This window comes from Gambusia affinis, linkage group LG08, assembly GCF_019740435.1.
Source record: "Gambusia affinis linkage group LG08, SWU_Gaff_1.0, whole genome shotgun sequence".
NCBI classification, from domain to species: Eukaryota; Metazoa; Chordata; class Actinopteri; order Cyprinodontiformes; family Poeciliidae; genus Gambusia; species Gambusia affinis.
The window spans coordinates 3,552,558-3,568,557 of NC_057875.1; the positions used below are offsets into that span (position 1 = coordinate 3,552,558).

General features: G+C 36.2%; 1 protein-coding gene across 1 annotated transcript; it reads right to left on the reverse strand.

Annotated features, from left to right (window-relative positions):
* Window positions 1–1,085: 1,085 nt before the first annotated feature.
* il17c (interleukin 17c) lies at window positions 1,086–3,044 on the reverse strand. The gene is made up of 3 exons (XM_044125818.1): window positions 2,962–3,044; window positions 2,622–2,839; window positions 1,086–1,473 (listed from the first exon to the last, which is right to left on the reverse strand). The coding sequence occupies exons 1-3, from the start codon at window positions 2,974–2,976 to the stop codon at window positions 1,230–1,232; spliced, it is 477 nt and encodes a 158-aa protein (XP_043981753.1). The 5' UTR covers window positions 2,977–3,044; the 3' UTR covers window positions 1,086–1,229.
* Window positions 3,045–16,000: the final 12,956 nt, after the last annotated feature.

The following is a 16,000-nucleotide window of genomic DNA, read 5'->3' on the forward strand; positions in this document are numbered from 1 at the left end:
GTGGGGGGGTGTACTTTTTTAAAATGTAAAAAGTTCACATTTATTGTGTCTCGTAACAATAAATGTGAACTTTTTCACCAATTTTCTGTGAACCAAATTATTAATACTTAGAAAAATACCCCCTCTCTACATATGTGTTTATTTCTTGTAGCTTAGATGAATATAAAACTTAGAACTCAGTGTCTAAGAAAATTTAAATATTACATAAGATAAATAAAATTATATTTAAATAGATATGTCAGGTTTCTGAAAAGCATGTTCATTTCTATAAATATACTTTTACTATTTATATTTCTTTAAATTATATGGGGTAAATGTCTTGAATGAAAAAATCTGACAGTGCAACTAATAATTTTAATTAATATTAAGGAATTATTTACCTAAAACAAGCTCCTATATCTTGCTGAAAATCAACTTTGGATCTAGTTTTGTCTTGTTTCAAGTGTACAATGATATTTGAACAAGAAACTAGACCAACGTGGTAACATATTATGTTTTTCAGTGTATATCCCTAAATTTTAACACATTTATTGCTAAAGCTAATTTGTCTGGCAGATTATTTTACTTATGATAAGTGAATTAATCTGCCAAAGAAATTACTTTTTTTAACTCAATATTAAGGAATCATTGAGTTCAAATAAATTCCTAGATTTGACAGAAATGCTATTTGTAAGTTAGTTTTGTTATATTTAGTACTAACAAAAATACTTGGTAAGATTTTGTGTTTTTGTTGTGATGAATGAATTTCACTTTCTGATTTTCTAGAATTATTTGTATATTTGTACGTTTGAAAACTGTGAACAATCAAATAATTCAGACACACAAGCTGCTTTGTTTTTAATTTAAGTTTCAACATTTTATTTTGTTGTTTCATTGTGCTTCAATGAAGCTGAACTGTGAAGTCCCACTGGGACAAAACATCAACAGTAAAAAAACACCAGTCTCATGATGACAATTAATGCAAACAAGTAAGATAAATAATTCTAACAAATATTATTATTACATAACAAAAGAACACAATAGCTTTTTTTGATGAAACATCATCAGTTGTAGAATCGGGTATTTAATACCCTCCATTAGCTGCACTATGCAGAGCTTCACACTAGCTGCAAGAGAGACCAACCCATCATAGCTTGGTTAAATAAATAGATAATAAATATGTCCTCAGAACCTCATAGAGGTGGTGCCGCCATGAGCTCCAGGTCCGCAGGAGTTGCTGGGATTGGGAATCAGCGCGACAAGGACGGCCTTACGCAGGTGCAGCCCACTGCCACGTCCCGTCTCTCCGGCTTCAGCTTGTACCCGCCTTCCTTACATTTTTCCCTCTTCATGAACACCCAGGAGCCGTTCACCTCAGCTGAGTTGTAGTCCTGGTTGTCTATCACCTCGCCGTCTTTGGACATGATGCAGCCCTTGCACAGGCAGACGGCCTGGGTGTACGTGTGGGGGTAGTACTCAGTGTCGTTTATTGTCCTGTGGATGGAGGAAGACGACTCAGTGAGACTTAAACACAAACTTTAAAGGGTGAACTTGACATTTATTACAATCTTAAAGCAGTATTTAACTTTTATAAAGAATCTGTTCTTTACAACTTTGCTGTCGGTTGAATTTGTTGATGCTTATTATTAAGGTACTGCAAAGAAAAGGTGCTAATATAGCATAACTCTTGAGGATTTAATACACAATACACTGCGAAACCACAACATCTTACCATGCATAAACTAAATAAAAAATACATGTAAGTGTATTCAAAATAGTGCAAATATTTTGGATACACTTAAAATCAGACAAAACTAGCTTGCAAGTAACTTTTCAGTGAGAGTCAAGTATGAAAGCAACACTTTTACTCCAGTTATTAATGTAAATTAAAATAAAGAAAATGCAGAGTTTGGGGGCAGATTTCCCCACGGACATTGTTAATGCAAAGAACGCCCCTGAAGAATAAAACAGTCGGTTCAGGTTAAACCTGAACTCTGAATCCTCAAGAATGGTGAGAAGCACATTTATCTATCCATTAACATGATATATAAACTAACAAAGGACGACAGTTTGTCTTTTTTGTTGTTCCTTAAAGATGTAAAGGAACAACTGATTTGATTCATTGTCCGAGCAATGCAATAAATTCATGCAATAAATTTCTAGCTTTAATCGCCTCTGAATATCTGATATTTTTCACCTGTCACAAAGTTTGCGCACTTTACTTTGACTTGGCTGCCGGAACTTTCCATTCCGATATGAACCCAAAGTCAGGATTTAAGAAAAACAAAGTTTCTTCTGTCTCATCGGAAAGATTTTACTATTATTATTATTATTTGATGCAATTATGCGAACGTAAAAGAAAGTTTAACTTATTTTAATCTGAGGGGCGTAAAGAAAAGAAAAGAAAAAGGGCACAAATAGAGAAATTAAAGATCGTATTAGCGTGGAAGTGGGAAAATTAAATCTAACTGGGAAATCATCTGGAGTTTCCAGCAGTCTGTCAACATCCAGTTTGGATTTTCTTTTTTCTCTTTTTTTTTTTATCTCAATCAGCTTCTGCTTTGTTTCCTTCACAGTTACAATAAATAAGTAAGAATAAAAAAGAGGAATATTTTGCGTTTTGAATTAAAGCCTCTACTCACACGTATTTCCAGGGAGTTAGGGAGCGATCCTCCTCCGACCCGGAGGCGGGCCTCTTGAAGAGCTCCAGCGGGCAGCCGGGGGGAGAGTTCGGAGAGGGAGTCGTGTTCGGTGGGGGTGGGAACTTCTTCAGCCTCCTCAACGCCTTCTTCTCCAGATCTGCCTCTTTATAGCAACGATGCATGGTCACGGACACGAAGCCAAGAGCCAGGATGAAGATCTGTAGAGAGGAGAGGGAGGGTGAGAATGATGATGATGATGATGATGATGATGATGATGGAGGATGATGATGATGGAGGATGATGAAGGAGAAGGAGGGGGTGAGAGATTCCCATCACTCACCTGAATTAGTTCCATGTTCTTTTGCAGACTTTTACTCAAGCAGATGGTTTAATCTCTGTGATAAATCCTGGTTGTAATCTGCGCTTGGGCATTCTCCGCTTAAATCTGCGCCGCGCTCCGCCTTGCTTGCACCCGATTGGACGGGAGGAGGGAAAGCGGAGGGGGAAACACCGGTGGCATGAGGAAATGGAAACGCTCCCAGACTTCCTCTTTCCCAAATGAACCAAGAGAGAGAGAGAGAGAAAGAGAGAGAGAGAGAGAGAGGGAAGCACAATTAAAAGTATCAACAAGCAGGTCCAGGTAACCGGAAGTTCCCCCCCCCCTCCCCCCTCTGACTCAGAGTGGCGATGACCTCACCTGCTGCAGCTGATTTTAGCACCAGTTAAATATGACTGGAAGGGTAGTAAATGATGATGATAAAAATCAAATGAAGACGAATTAGCAATGCCCATGTACAAAATCTTACCAGGTATGTTTGGTTTAATTAGTGCAAATATCTTCAGAAACCTGAAATAAGACAAAATTAACTTACAGGTAACTTTTCAGGAAAAGATAGCAGCTTAATGTTGATGGAAAGTTACTAGTTCCACTGGCAGATCACACTCAAAGTGATATAGCTCAAACATTTCATTATATGAATCACATGTTGTGCAAACCAGCATTTTATCTGGTCTTAAAAATCATTTTGTTATTAGATCCATTCATCCATCCATTTTCTGAACACCCTTCGTCCCTAACGGGGTCGGGAGGGTTGCTGGTGCCAATCCCCAGCTGCGTCCCGGGCGAGAGGCGGGGTTCACCCCGGACAGGTTGCCAGTCTGTCGCAGCATTTTGTTATTAGACACGCAGTTTTTTTTTTTTATCTCTTCACATTCCTGACAGGTTCTGACATGCCAGTTGTGAAACATGTCAAATACGATTAGAAGTAGATGTATTAAGTTTCTGCTTTAGATGTTTTTTTTATTAGTCTAAATTTACTCTTCACCTTTTCTAAAAAAGAAAAACTTAACTTTGGCTTTTTGTTAGATTTTAGCCTTAAAAATAAAAACAACAAAATTAAATGTGTGCATTTCAATAGATTATTGATATTTATGATATATGAGTTTCACTTTTTAAATGGGAAATTGGCCCCTAATGAGATTTTGTTTGGGACCACAGATAATTTTGGACCGGCCCTGAGCGTATTAATGAGAAAAAAATAACTTTCAATGCAAAAAAATATTCTTAATTTCCACTTTCTCTCCATTTTATCTCACATTGTCGTACTTGTATGGCGTTATACTGTCTCTTTAAGATCTTTTCTTGTCCAAACGAGATATAATTGAGATTTTTATTTGAAACAGGAAGAGATAGTTTATGTTCCCCATTTTATTGAACAAATCTTCCCTGACACTGTAAGGTAACCAGATCCGCCATGCTGTTTGGACAGAACATGGAAAAAAGGGGGGAAATTATGTAAATTTATTGTTTTCAGGAAATAACCCTGCAAGAAATGGTATAAAAATAAAGACCTGTATGTTGTGCTGTATTTTTGTGAGTTTAATTTTTAAGTTTTAGTTACTTGGAAGTACTTTTATGTGTGAGTATTTTTCTAGACAGAAAAAAGGAGGGCAAATCGGATAAAGGCTGAAGTTCATTAAAATGAGCAGCAGGGGGCGCTGATAAGACCAGCTAAAAAGTTTCTAACTCAAACAGGAAATATTTAAATGTTTTTAAAACTACAGTTTTTGAACCGGAAAGTTTTCCTCATGTGAAAAGTCGAACATTTTTTCCCGTTTCTGTGTTTTATTTCGTTACTGTTTGGCGCGAGCTTGGAGCTGCTGCAGGATTTCTGACCTTTTCATTGGGATGTTGATGATGAAATCCTTAAAACCTGATATGCAGAAACGTAATGTAGGCGTGTGAGATCCGGATCTTTCTCAACCTGTTGAAGTTTTGTTTTTATTTTTAAAGGTGTTGTAGGGCAAAGGTCAGCAGAGCCGCACGCGCTGCGTGTGTGGATGAGGAAACAAGGATGAATGACAATAGAATCTGGAAAGTTTTATCTGAAGCTGTTGGACACTGAGGATGAGATCATAATAAACGCTTCTGAAAGTTGAATTACAGCTCGGTCTTTCTCAGCTCCTCCTCTGTTGATGCAACGCTGCTCGTCCCAAAATAGCACCATATTTAATCTTAGCCTGCAGCAGAAATTCCAGCATCTTGTTCAGAGCAGCTGCCAAGTAAGTCATCAGAGCAAGTGGGAAGGTCATCCGATTCCGAGGAGTCTTCACGTCCCTTTGTCACTTCTGGAGCTGCAACAACATGCCGACACACCCAGGGTGACATCTTGTGTTTCAAAATCAATGCAGGAAATCTGACCTGAGTCAGTACTACCGAAAAGTTTGACTGGACAAAAACAACAAAAGAAAGGAAGAAAGAACACAATAAAAAAGAAAACAGAAACAGACAATTATTGTGGGAATTCTGGAGCTTTTGAATGGACTGAAGAGGGAAAGTTCACTTTTACCTGTGACAAAAAAAGGAAACAAAGAGAGAGCAAGTACTAAAATTCCAACAATTTATTCCCAAACTTTTCCCTGCAAAAACATAAAATCCTACTACACTTGAATTAAGCCAAAAGCAAGAAACTTTTCAGCAGAATAGGTTTAATAATTTCTTAATATTTGAGGAAAAGTTCAAGTTCCACTCGTAGATTGTTTCACTAATTTGAACGACCAAAAGCGTAAATCTGGAATGCTGTTGGTGTTAGCTTTCTGTGCGTTAAAACGGTCTCCAATGGATAGTTCGGCATATTTGGTGTTTAAACTACAAAAATAGGCAGGTAGGCTATGAGCGCTTTTTTGAGGAAGTCTAAATGATTTGCGAATTGTAGCCCCACAATATTAAATGCGGATCAACCTGATAAATGTTATCGTTCACATCTGCTTCAGGAAGCTTTCTCTCTGTCTCTTCTGTTTGGAGCATGACATTAAAAAAATATCTAGGTGATTTTTTTATTAAACTAAATTCTTTGAGTTGACTTAAGTTGTCATTGCATTATTTGTCTTGTGATGGATGGCATGAAATGTCCATCCATCATGCCTGGACATGATGGTGGTCCAGGCTCCTCCCCCCAACAACTGCTGGTGAAATAAGTAGAAATTTGATGCCAAAATTAAAATTAAAAGGAAGAAGAAACTGAAACTATAGTGTAGAATTAACATAAAAAAAACCTCAAACAGCACGAGACCATCAAGAAGCTTCTGCTTTTCTCCATCAGGTGATGGCCCAAATTTCTCCCATCAGGTGATGGAGGGAAAAACTGCATCCATCAAACAACAACAACAACAACAACAACAATGCATCAGCAGTTCTGCAACAGTAACTTTTTGATGGCTACCTTTTACTTTTACTCAGTAACAGTATGTGTAAGTAGCGCTGCTCTTACTTGAGTACCATTTTAAGAAATAACTGAAGTATTATTATTATTAGTTATGTTTATTTTTGAAGCACTCTGCAATATCTTTGGACACATTTATTCCAAAAACATCAGATTTTTTTCTGTAGAATGAACAAAACTAAAATGTCCCCAAACAAATTGCTGGATTGATAAAACATTTGGTGAGCAGACGTTCTTTCTCCACGGTTTTCTGCATTGTTTCTGAATTAGTTGGATCCTCTTTCGGCACAATGAGCGTCTTGTTTTTCCACGGCTGTAAATCAGAAACAGTGCCAACCTCAGTCAGGCAGAACCTGGTGGATTCCACGGTTCCTCAATCCTTCCTCACTTTCTCGCCGTTGCTTTCACTTTTCCTGCACAACGTTCCTTTTCTCCAGTATCAGGGCTGTTGGTTAGAAATCAATGCATCCGCCATTGCGTCACTGGTTATCCTTTAACTAGACCGATAAAATGTCATCGCCTGTTTGACTGAAACGAGGTTTTTTTTCTCTCTTTTCACAGAACTTTGTTTTTTTTCTCCTCTGATTTCAGCTCTAAAACCTGGACAGCACTCATCAGTAATATAGTGACCATAAAAAGTATTTAGTGACCATAAAAATAGTTTTATTGTTTTTGTTGTCTTTTCAAATCAGGCAGGATGAACAAAATTTGGCTTCTTGACAAAAAGAAAACTTAAATGCTTAGTGAGAACTGATTTACGCCAAAAATAAGTAAAAATATGTGACATTTAATAAGAAATTGAACAAATATTCACACCGTTCAAGTCAGTATTTAGTAAATGCACCTTTGGTTTTCCAGCCAGGATGCTGCAGTTTCCCTCCATTCTTCCTGCTACACGGTTCCAATTTGATAGGAAACATTTTCTGGTGCAAATCTTGGTACACTTAAAAAAAGAAAAAAAAATTACTTACAAGTAACTTTTCAGCAAGATGTACAAGCTTGGTATACGTAATTAATTCTTGAATATTGATAAAAAATATTAGTTTCACTGGCAGATTGTTTCACTGATTACATGGATAAAACCAGAAAGAAAACCTGCAGCAGAGCCAGAGCCTGGCTCAGTGTGACAATGAGTCGTTTTTGGCAGCTTTACACTATAAAAACACAAAATGGTGGTTAATACTAACGCAGGTTAGTAAGTCTTTTTGTCTAGTTTCTAATGCAAATATTTTAGTACACTTAAAAAACAGACAAAGATAACTTAAAAGTAACTTTTCCAGCAAGTTACAAGAGCTTTTTAAGTCAGGAATTCTTAAATATAGATTTTACTTGAAGTACTAAATTCACAGGCAGATTTTCTTTACTTACAAGAAGAAAAATGGTTTATTATAATTGAAAAGAATCAGCTAGTGGAACTAGTAGTTCATCAATATTAAGGAATTAGTACCTTAAAACAAGCTCCTTTTTCTTATTGAAAAATCACTTAAATTTACACTTACTTTTTAAAGTGTACTGACACTTGCACTAGAAACTAAACAAAATACTTGGTAAGATTTTGTGTTTTTGCAGTGTGTTTTTGCAGTGTGTTTCTGCGTAAAATGTTATTCATGCACAACAATGAATTAAAAAAACAATATTTGAACAAAACCAGCATTAGTGTGGCATTTGCCTGAATTTTTTTTTTACAATTATTTAACTTTTTGGGTCAATTATTTACCAACTTGTTGGTCTATAAAATGTTCTTAGTTGATTTCCAGCAGCAACAACAAAATAAATTCTTTTAAAACCTTTGTTGAGTTTAGCCCAAGCTTATGAGTAAAAAGTTGCTGGCATAACTTTCTATGAAATAAAAATAAAAGGAAAATATAAAAATAATAATAAAAGAAACTTTTTATTTTTGTACAGTTTCCATTTAAGATATAAAAATCTTCTAAAACAGTTACATAAAGGTGTCTGCATCAACTCCAAATGCCAGAAGGTCCAATTTGTACCATCCTTCAACTGCAGTTAGGGCCGCACAAACTTATTCCAAGGGCCACCAGAGGCCCCTGAGCCGCACGTTGGACACCAGTGTTCTAAATAATGTTATCCGTGAAGCATTCACGACAAAAACGTTTTCATCTGCGGGTGAAAAGGTTCTTGAAGTGCCGAAAGCTGCAGGAAGCACGTATGCAATCGTAAACATCGGCCCGGCCCGGCCCGACCCGACCCGGCCCGACCCGACTGCATTCCAGAAAAGTATTCGGTGACGCCTTCTGAGTTTCACGCCGCATATCGCAGCTTTGTTTCTAAGTTAGAAGCCGCGGTGATTCTGTTTCTGTTTCAGGATCAAAAGGAAAGCCGCGTGAGCCCTGATCCAGTTACGGTGCGTGACAGTCGGGTGGCATTTAGTCAATATGGCGCTTCATCCATCACGTAAGGGGAATATCCTCTGATCAGCAGGAGGAGAGTTCAGGGGCCTTCAGGTGAGTCCCTGCACAGGTATTCATCAGAAATACGTTCTGATGTTTGTCTTTGGTTTTACAGAAAACTAAATCAGAAACAAAACTAAAAAAACAACAAAGACTTTGGAACAGGCAACACAAGAGGAAAACACAGCTGGTTGCTGCATGGACCACAGCTTGACTTGCCTAAACTTTGACTAGGACACTCCAAAACATTATGATTTTATTGAGCCATTCAGAAATCCAACTGATCTTGAGTTTACAACTTGGATGATCCCGATCAAAAGTGATTAATTAACTCTGATTAGATTCCTGAACCTGAGTTAAATCCAACATATTATTTTTAGCACCACTATTCCACTCAGTCCCTCCAGACTAGCAGCAGCAGCAGTTACCAAACATCCTGAGCTCCTACACTGCAAAAACACAAAATCTTACCAATATTTTTGGTCTAGTTTTTAGTTCAAATATCTTAACACAATCAAAATAAAACAAAGTTAAATTACAAGAAGCTTTTCAGGAATATAGTGATCAATAATTTCTTAACGCTGATTTTAAAAATGTATTTGTATTAGATTATCTTACTTGTAACTAGAGCTGGGTGATAAATTGATTTTATTTTCTCCACTAATATTATGACTATGTTCTTTTAATTAAAAATTCAATTGATTCTGTCCTTTCTAATTTATTTTTAAGAAATAAAAGCAAAAAAACAAATAAATTAAAATCAGACATGGCATAAAAAAATCTGATTTTATTTTTCTCTAAGTAAAGGATTCTGCCAGTGAAACTAACACTTTTATTTATTATCAATATTAAGGAATTATTGACTTAAAACAAGCTTTTACCTCCAGCTGAAAATGTGCTTGCAAGTTAGTTTGGTCTAATTTTTCTAGTGTTCTAAGATATGTACAGCAGAAACAAGACAAAAATACTTAAGATTTAGCATTTTTATGAAAATGGCATCCTAGAGGAGCATTGTTGTGATGATGCGCTGAAGGAGGAGTATGAGAAAAAGCAGGAGTTTCTTAAAGAGACAGAGGCCAATTTCAAAACTTCAAATGCAAAGTCAAATTTCTTTTAAGGAGTTTGTGATAAGGTGGTGCAGTTGGTAGAGCTGTTGCCTGGCAGCAAGAAGGTCCTGGGTTCGATTCCCGGCCCGGGGTCTTTCTGCATGGAGTTTGCATGTTCTCCCTGTGCATGGTGGGTTCTCTCCGGGTTCTCCGGCTTCCTCCCACAGTCCAAAAACATGACTGTCAGGTTAATTGGTCTCTCTAAATTCTCCCCAGGTGTGAGTGTGTGTGTGAATGGTTGTATGTCTCTGTGTTGCCCGGCGACAGACTGGCGACCTGTCCAGGGTGACCCCCGCCTCTCACCTGGAACGTAGCTGGAGAGGAACCAGCAACCCTCCTGACCCCATTAAGGGACCAGGGTGAACAGAAAATGGATGGATGGTGTTTGTGATACAGAAAATACTTTTATAACCACTGAAGGTGACATAATTACTTTATCACGCTATAAAGTAACACTATGAACCTGGAAAGTACACAATCCCGCCCCTTTAAGCAAATCAGTTTGACATGAAAGTTAAAAGAAGAAGTTCTATTAATAACTTTGCTTGTTGTACAACACAGAGTGAAAAACAAATTCTGGAAAATGTAACTGATAGGAGCTTCAACCAACTTTGAGCCCTTTCTTTTTCTTTCTTTCCTTCTTTCCTTCTTTCTTTCTTTCTTTCTTCCTTCCTTCCTTCCTTCCTTCCTTCCTTCCTTCCTTCCTTCCTTCCTTCCTTCCTTCCTTCCTTCCTTCCTTCCTTCCTTCCTTCCTTCCTTCCTTCCTTCCTTCCTTCCTTCCTTCCTTCCTTCCTTCCTTCCTTCCTTCCTTCCTTCCTTCCTTCCTTCCTTCCTTCCTTCCTTCCTTCCTTCCTTCCTTCCTTCCTTCCTTCCTTCCTTCCTTCCTTCCTTCCTTCCTTCCTTCCTTCCTTCCTTCCTTCCTTCCTTCCTTCCTTCCTTCCTTCCTTCCTTCCTTCCTTCCTTTCTTTCTTTCTTTCTTTCTTTCTTTCTTTCTTTCTTTCTTTCTTTCTTTCTTTCTTTCTTTCTTTCTTTCTATCTTCTTGTCTTTGCTTCCTTGACAGGAAAAACTTTCTGCTTCTATTTTTAGACTATAATGCGTAGATCTGCTTTCTCTTTTAGCCCGACTTGAATTTCAGCTCAGGGTCAAATTTAACTCTAATGTTGACATTCAAGTGGAGCTAATTCCCGGCCCGGGGTCTTTCTGCATGGAGTGAAAGCATAGCCCCTCCCCCTGACCAATTTAGAATGTTTCTTCCACAATGGGCGGAGCCAAGAGACGCTTAGGGGCGTGGCCAAATGGTGGGGCTGAGCACGCTGCTAACTTATCCATTTTGTCGCTGCGTTTAGCGACTTTTCAGAACCCTCTTAGACTCTATCAAAGCACTAACTAGTGACAAATCTAGAAGCTTTTTTTCTGTGTTTGTGTTTTAAAATAATAGAATTCAACTGCTTAGACACTTTTAACCCAAAGAGGGCAGCACTGAGCCGTTTTTTTTTTTTTTTTTTGGAAAAATATTACTCAAATTTAAAGAAACATGTCAGCAGAAGCTTCTTAAAGAGACAGAGGCCCAATTTCAATGCGTCAAATTGGAAAGACAAGTCTCCTTAAAGTCATGTTTGATATACATAGCATTTTTCTAACAGCTGAAGCTAATATAATTTACTTGATTATAAAACAGCACGATGTGCTTCAGCTCTTTTCATTCAGGATTAGCTGGCTGTTCCTAGCTTAAGACTAGCTAGCTTCTGTTTGATGACATGTTTGCCATAATTTGGGAGATTTGGCAGAACTATTTGGTTTAGATTTGTTTGTCTTTGCATGGAATCGGCTGTTATTATCTTACAACAGAACCTGCTGTAGTTCGGGTTAGCTTGGACTGGCTGTGTGTCGGGTTTGTGCTTATTCTCCAAAGTACTGTCTATGTGTGGTGCTCATTGTTTTGTAAAAAAATCTGAAATAATTTTTTTTTTTAAAGTTTGTGATTTTTTGGGACTTGGCTTTACTTTCAGTTCTGCTCCACATGTTGGAGTGATGCAAGAGCAGACTGAATAAGGAACACAGACTTGTTTACTACAGAGCGGCTCTGTTCTTCCTCTTTAAGCTCTTTTAACCAATATTAGGAAACAGTTCCTTAATATTGGTTAAAAGGTATGATTGAGTATTAGGACCATACTAACGCACACATAAAAAACTGAAATAAATTTGTATAGGAATAAAGCTAAATAAGAAAATAAAGGCATAATATTCAAACTTTATCCTTGTCATATTATGACTTTATTCTCTTAATATTCTGACTTTATACTTGCCTTTTAATTTATTTTAGTTTTAGTTTAGTTTTTCGTAAAGTAGCATTAGGTTCAGTGGCAGATTTTATTTATTTATAACTTGGGAAAAATGTCTCAATTCAAGTGAACTAGAACTTTTGAATCAATATTAAAGATTTTCTAAAACTCAAAACAAGCTCTCATATCTTGTTGAAAAGTTACATGGAAGTTAATTGTTTTATTTTAAGTGTACTAAGATATTAGCACTAAAAAGTTGTCTAAAAATACTTGGTAAGAGTTTGGGTTTTTGCAGTGCAGATAGTAAATGTCTGCTTGGTTTACAGCCAAACCCCAAAATGAACTCCCTTGAGTTATACTAATGAAGTTTATTTGAACATAACATCAGCCCAGTGTTTCTGCTGCAGACTGAAGATGTTCCTCTTTACTGGTCTGTTTGGGGTCAATATTTTGTCAAGATAATTTCCTCTTCTGCAGAAGTATTTTGATGGACAGTGGTGTGAAAAAGTGTTTCCCCTCCTTCCAAATTTCATATTTCTTTACATGCTTGTGACACGTCAGTGTTTCAGAAAATCACACCAATTTAAAAGCTGAATATTAATTCATATTCATTTATTTATTTTGCCACTGAGGCAGTTTCTTGTCTGGATTGCTATTATTGTAAACAAAAGTATGTTTTTTTAACTTCAAAATTAGTTTTTATGATGAGAAAATGATTTTTTAAAATGTCTTTCATGTCATCCAACAACAAAAACATTTCTTGGTAAGTTACTGCAGAGCTTTAGCTGGAAAATATGGATAATTTCCTGAATGCAAACACCTGAGAAGCAGAACAGAGAAGTAAATATAATGTGCAAGTCCTGCAGAGTTTTTGGTCATGTGACATTACCTCACTGTAAACAATGACATCACTCTGCCTTGTAGTTCTAGCGTGGAAAAAATAGAGGAAGTGATTTACATCAACCTCATTAATATTTTTCATGAATTACATGAACATTGTGCTCTTTGTTTTTACAATAATCTAAAACAAGGCAACAAATACATTTTTACATCTTTTCAGTCCACATAAAAGTCAACAATTTAAACTATTTAAAAGATTATTTTTAACGTATACTGAAAAATATCTGGATGTACTGAACAGTACAAACACGGAGACACTGTGGTCATTAAACCAGATATTGGTGCTTTTACTAGGACAAACAGCTTCCAAGTTCCACCGATAAATTAAATCTCATAGCTTCACTTAATTAATATTAATTAATGTTACTGTTGCTTCTCAATCCTCAAAATGGCTGCAGTTATACCTTTTGCTTGTGTACTTTTCCCCTTCCACTCAATTTTACTTTACTGTTCTTTGAACCCTATTATTAAACCGATTTTATCTCAAAATCTAATATTTTTTAAAACACTGAATCGTGTTGCTTTTGTTGTCTGTAATCATCAAAATTAACACTTTTTTAATTAAATCACTGAAACTTTATGTTATATATGTCAACCTTCCTCTTTCAAACCAATTGAGAAAATGTAATTTACTTAAAGATGGTTTTTGATGGGAGAGAAGCTGGTGAGTAAGACAGTCCCTGGTTGTTACGGTAACCGGTTGCTATGGTGATTGCCCTCCTGGTTTGAAAAGCAGAACTGCTCTCTTTATCAAATATTCTGACAGAATTCCATACAACAATTAAAGCCTCAGACAAACATTCGCCGTATAAAAACTAAAAGTTGTACTGATGAAGTTTTTGGCATTTAGTTTGAGAACATTCTTACATGGAAGATTTTATGGATCTGCAGTGTTTAATGTTGGACATATGAAAGGTTAAAGGGAGCCATCAATTCCAGTTGGGAAAAGAATTTAGCCTTGAAATATAATGGGAGTGAATAAGAGCTTGAGTGTGCGCTCTCTGCACTCTGAGCTGATTTGACAGAAAACTGTAAATCATACAGCAGTGGGAGAGAAAGTGAATAAAAGTAGACAAAATTATACATTTTGATGTATAAACTGAACATGTGGAGATGAAACTGTGAATGTAACAGCAGCTGGAATCCAAAACGTTTCTGAATATTTCACAGGGTCATAATATAGCGTGTGGATCATCATCAGTAAGTTGACGCTTCTGTGGGAAAATCAAAAAAAAAATCATCAAACTTAAACTGTGATTTCATAAAACTGCAAAAGGTATTAAAAAGAAAATGTAAACAATCACAGTCCAACTTCTTTGAACTTTTAAAACTTTGAATGGTGTTTCTGTTGGAAAGTCTGGCTGAAATATGGTGCTTCAACTTGGGATAAGTTCATTTTACTGGTTTGGCCTAAATCATATTATTGTCTACAGAAAAAAACATGGGCTGATTTCTACAGATTTTAGAAACACTATGCTTCATATTCCAGCTAAAGGTTGCAGAACACAATAGAGACGAATATATCAAAAATGTTTTCATGGTTTCTCCAGAAAAATCGAGTTTACAATCAAACAGAAAAATATTTTGAATAGTAATTCATTTTTATATCAATGCCTGTATTTAGCCTTCGACTTTCTGTCAGCAGATAGTCACATGTCTAAATGCAGACATGTTCTGCATTTAGAGAGCTCTAGTTTTGCACAATAGTTGCCTTTTGTTTAGAGATTAAGAGAATCAGCAGAAACCACAACCTGTTTTACAAAAGTCTTTATATGACAACTTTTTAGACCTCTGGGATGTTCTCATCGTTTATTAAACATGCCAAGAAAATGCAGGGAATTTTCTTCACACCAAAGTCAGAGGGAATTTCTCTGAAGACAGGGGAAGCAACTTTAACCTCAGTGAACAGTAACTGTAGCCACTATAAAAGCTGCTTTTTACAATGCTTGAATTCCTACAAGGTTCAGAGAAGTTTTTTCAATCAAAACGTGCAAATATTCCCCCAACATTGTGTATGTTTAACAATGCAAACCTATTTTGATAAAAGTAGAGTTAACAATCTTATCTAAAAAAGTGATTGTTGATAAGTGAGGTGCCAAACGCATCTGATGAGCTTATATAAATTAGAAACGACTTTTAAAAGAATCATAAAGTGATGAAAAATAAGTGTATTTCCATCAGGAATGGGAATTTATCAGTTTATTTACTGTGAAAAAATTCTTCTAAGAATTTTTATTTATTGTTGTCTTGATGAATTCAAATTAATAGCAATTAACAATAATGATTAATATATTGCACAATTAAAATACAGATAAAAGATATTAAGAAGAAAACAATAACATACATTCTGCAGACAGCCACTTTTACACTTTTAATGCACAAAGTTTTCCATATATATATCACAATTATTGAGGTGCTACTGCTCAAAAGGAATTTATTGCAGTCTAAATAAGATGAAAAAAATCAACCCAAAGAAATGTGGGTCTGCCTTGTACTAACTAACGCAATCCTGCAAGACAGTTTTTATGGTTTTAGTTTCTTTTAGTAGATTTACTGATCCGTTTTCTGCAAAAATCCAACTATTTTGTTGATTCCAGTAATCAATATCAATATCGTTTTTATAGTTTATTATTGAGCATAGAAAGTGAAAAAATAAAGCATGAAATTTCTTTTAAAAATGTTATAAGAATAAAACATCTTTGTGGCAATGCCGTATTATCGTCTGCGCTTTCTCAAACTCCTTAAAGTTAAACTTTTCTAGTCATAAGAAACAAAAATATTATCAGTTTCTGTGATGGAAGGTAGGCTGCCATTACAAGCCACTACTTCCGCCGTCCGGTTTTATACTTCCGGGTAACTAAAGCGTGGGGAGCTAACGACAAATTCGGTTGTTTAGTGCCGTAACGGGCGGCTTTATCAGTTCAAACATGACTTCGGTTTCAACTTGTGCTTTTTGT